Here is a 2675-nt window from a genome sequence, read left to right as displayed (position 1 = left end):
GACATGTGTAAGGATTTTCGAGCGAGATTGTTGCCAGTGCCCCTGCACTGGCTCTTGTGTGGGTGGCGCATAAAATACACCATTTTGAGCATGGCCGTTGCCAGTACCGCCTGACTGGCTTTCGTGCCGGTGGCACGTAAAAGCAGCCACTACACTCTCTGAGTGGTTGGCGTTAGGAAGGGCATCCAGCTGTAGAAACTCTGCCAAATCAGATTGGAGCCTGGTCTAGCCATCTGGTTTCACCAGTCCTCAGTCAAATCGTCCAACCCAGGCTAGCATGGAAAGCGGACGTTAAACGATGATGATGATGATGATAACATTAGGTACATGACCTATAATGTATCCTTGGTATGACGAGTAATAATGACTGGAGACAAAACAGCGATGGAACGCAGGAAAAAGCAAAAATTAAATTCTGGTAAGATTTTAAATCCGAATACAGGAATGAATGAAACCAAATACTGGAAATCAGTAATGCCTTGTATGTCTATAAATCAACTTCATGTATCCTATGAAATCAAGAAAATAACCGGAAGGTCTGTGGAGGAGTCAAATGAACAACTTGATTCGGGTCTTTGGTGTTACGGTGCGTGCACGGCAGATCTGTAACTTTCTATATCCTGGCCCTCTCATTTGTCATAGGAATGGCAGTTCTGTTGTAAATAATGAGAACACAGTATCACTAAGTATTTTATTTACTTGGACTGTAGGCTTCGAAACATCCCATGACAGAAGAAGATATCTCGAGTGCTGAGGAAAACAGGTAAAATTCCAGCGATTCAAACCCATCAACCAATTCATTCCCAGAGCATTTCATTTTTGTGTTTAAGACTTTGAGATAGGTATCAGTATGGTATATGTGACATTTTACGATAAATATTTACTATTACACTCGTCTCAAAACACTGATCGGCGGACTTGCAGAATAGCTATCACCACTTCATGGAGAAGAAAGAAGGCAAAGAATTGGGCAATTGTTTCCTTCTCTGTAAGCAGTTTTTTTCTCCAAAATGATTTAACATTTTACAACCTTCCTCCGATCCAACACCCTTTACCTCTAAATTTTTATTGTTACACTTATCTCATGAGTATAATAGTAAAATTATACCAGTTTGCCTTGACAAAAGAAAAAATTCCGTTAGGTATTGTGATACAAATAAATGACAACAATAAGCGTTTCCACTTCGAAGAAACCTTACGCTTTTTGCCACGCAGAGGAGAACAGGAAAAAATATCAGCGTCTAAATTCGGATATACTAATATAAAAAAAGAAATGCGAGAATGACATTACAAAAATATCTAATAATAATCTTTTTAATTCCAACCCGTGTTAAAATCTAAAAATGCGTAAATAGAAATGAAGAATTAAGAGTTACCCCCCTTGACTATATGCAGCGAATGTAAGGAAACCAGTTAAATATTGACAAGTTTACACCAATTCGGATTATCTCATAAATATTTCAGCAAATGGTTACAAAAGAAACTACTGAATATTAAATCTTTTGACATAATTATCGCTCTGTTAGCAGCTTTTATTACAAGACTTATCCGTTTATGAATGTAAGATTCGAAGCGAAATAATATTATCTCAACACTTTAATGCTATCGTGTCACTTCAGAAGGAATATGGCGAAAATTTCGGCGAACAGGTGACTAACAGCAAAGAAAATGGGACATGAAAATAATTGCCCAATGCTTCAGTCGTCGACTAAGCAAATCTTTTTGTCCAAAATAAACTCTGATAACATGCCACAAACTTTACTGGCTTGTGTGTTTCTGGCAGGTGTTGTTTCGGCCGTCCTTATTGTATTTGTGTCTTCCTTCTTTGGCGAACTGTCATACAGTTTGTTTAACATTCGGAAGGAAATCAGAAAAACTAATAACGAGAATCTACACTTCGGAACATCGATGATATGGCGAGGCCGACAAAAGACTGCTATGAACCAAGGTAATGTTTCGATGTTTATTAATATTGTGATCTATCTTCTCATATCACAATGTTTTGTTTGTTCTAACATATCCACTCCCTTTTTTTTGAAAAACAAAAACACTTCAAACTATTGTGTGTAATTTAATTTGAACTCAACTTCCTTGTAATTCAATATCCAATAAACAGAAAGAGTTTTTCTCTTGAATATTGTGATCGAAAATCAAATAAATAAAAACGTATTTTTACTGGCCTTTACTAGTATTTAACGTGTTATATAAAATAAGTTGAATTCATAACTATGATTCTAGCTAGTTATACTAAGCGTGTGTGTGTATACACACACGCACAAGGAAACTGCGTCAGTAATTAGTATCAACAGATGTCCTATTTGCCGTGAGGAAATGAAAAAGTGACATCCTTCGATACACTGTAAATAGGTATATTGTACCACTGTGTGTGTTTGTTATATGAAATGATTAAAAGGGCTGGCGACAGGATGGGGTATCTGACCATAAAACACTGGTTCAGAAAACCCGTCCAACCCATGCTAACCTGGGAAAACAATGTACCTTAACTGATGATGATGTGTATATATAAACACATGCAATGTAAATAAATTGTCATTACTGTAGTGTACTGTGGAATACAGGATGACAAATGTAAACAAACGACTGCAGAAGGCAAGTTACCCTCTTATAACAGCAATAATTTTACTTTGTGTGTGTGTGTGTGTATGTATATATAT

The 2675-nt window shown here is 36.7% G+C and overlaps 1 protein-coding gene across 1 annotated transcript in view; it reads left to right on the top strand.

Annotated features, from left to right (window-relative positions):
- Positions 1-416: 416 nt before the first annotated feature.
- The window catches only part of LOC106867689 (protein adenylyltransferase FICD), a 15560-nt gene continuing 13301 nt past the window's right edge, over positions 417-2675 (top strand). The window contains exon 1 of the mRNA XM_014912634.2: positions 417-1948. Coding sequence (XP_014768120.1) covers positions 1669-1948 — 280 coding nt within the window. The 5' untranslated portion in view covers positions 417-1668. The remainder of the gene's footprint in view (positions 1949-2675) is intronic.

Source organism: Octopus bimaculoides, chromosome 7 (genome assembly GCF_001194135.2).
Source record: "Octopus bimaculoides isolate UCB-OBI-ISO-001 chromosome 7, ASM119413v2, whole genome shotgun sequence".
In the NCBI taxonomy this organism is placed as follows: Eukaryota; Metazoa; Mollusca; class Cephalopoda; order Octopoda; family Octopodidae; genus Octopus; species Octopus bimaculoides.
The sequence above is the reverse complement of the archived record's forward strand: the minus strand, read 5'-3'. Positions and strand labels throughout refer to the sequence as shown.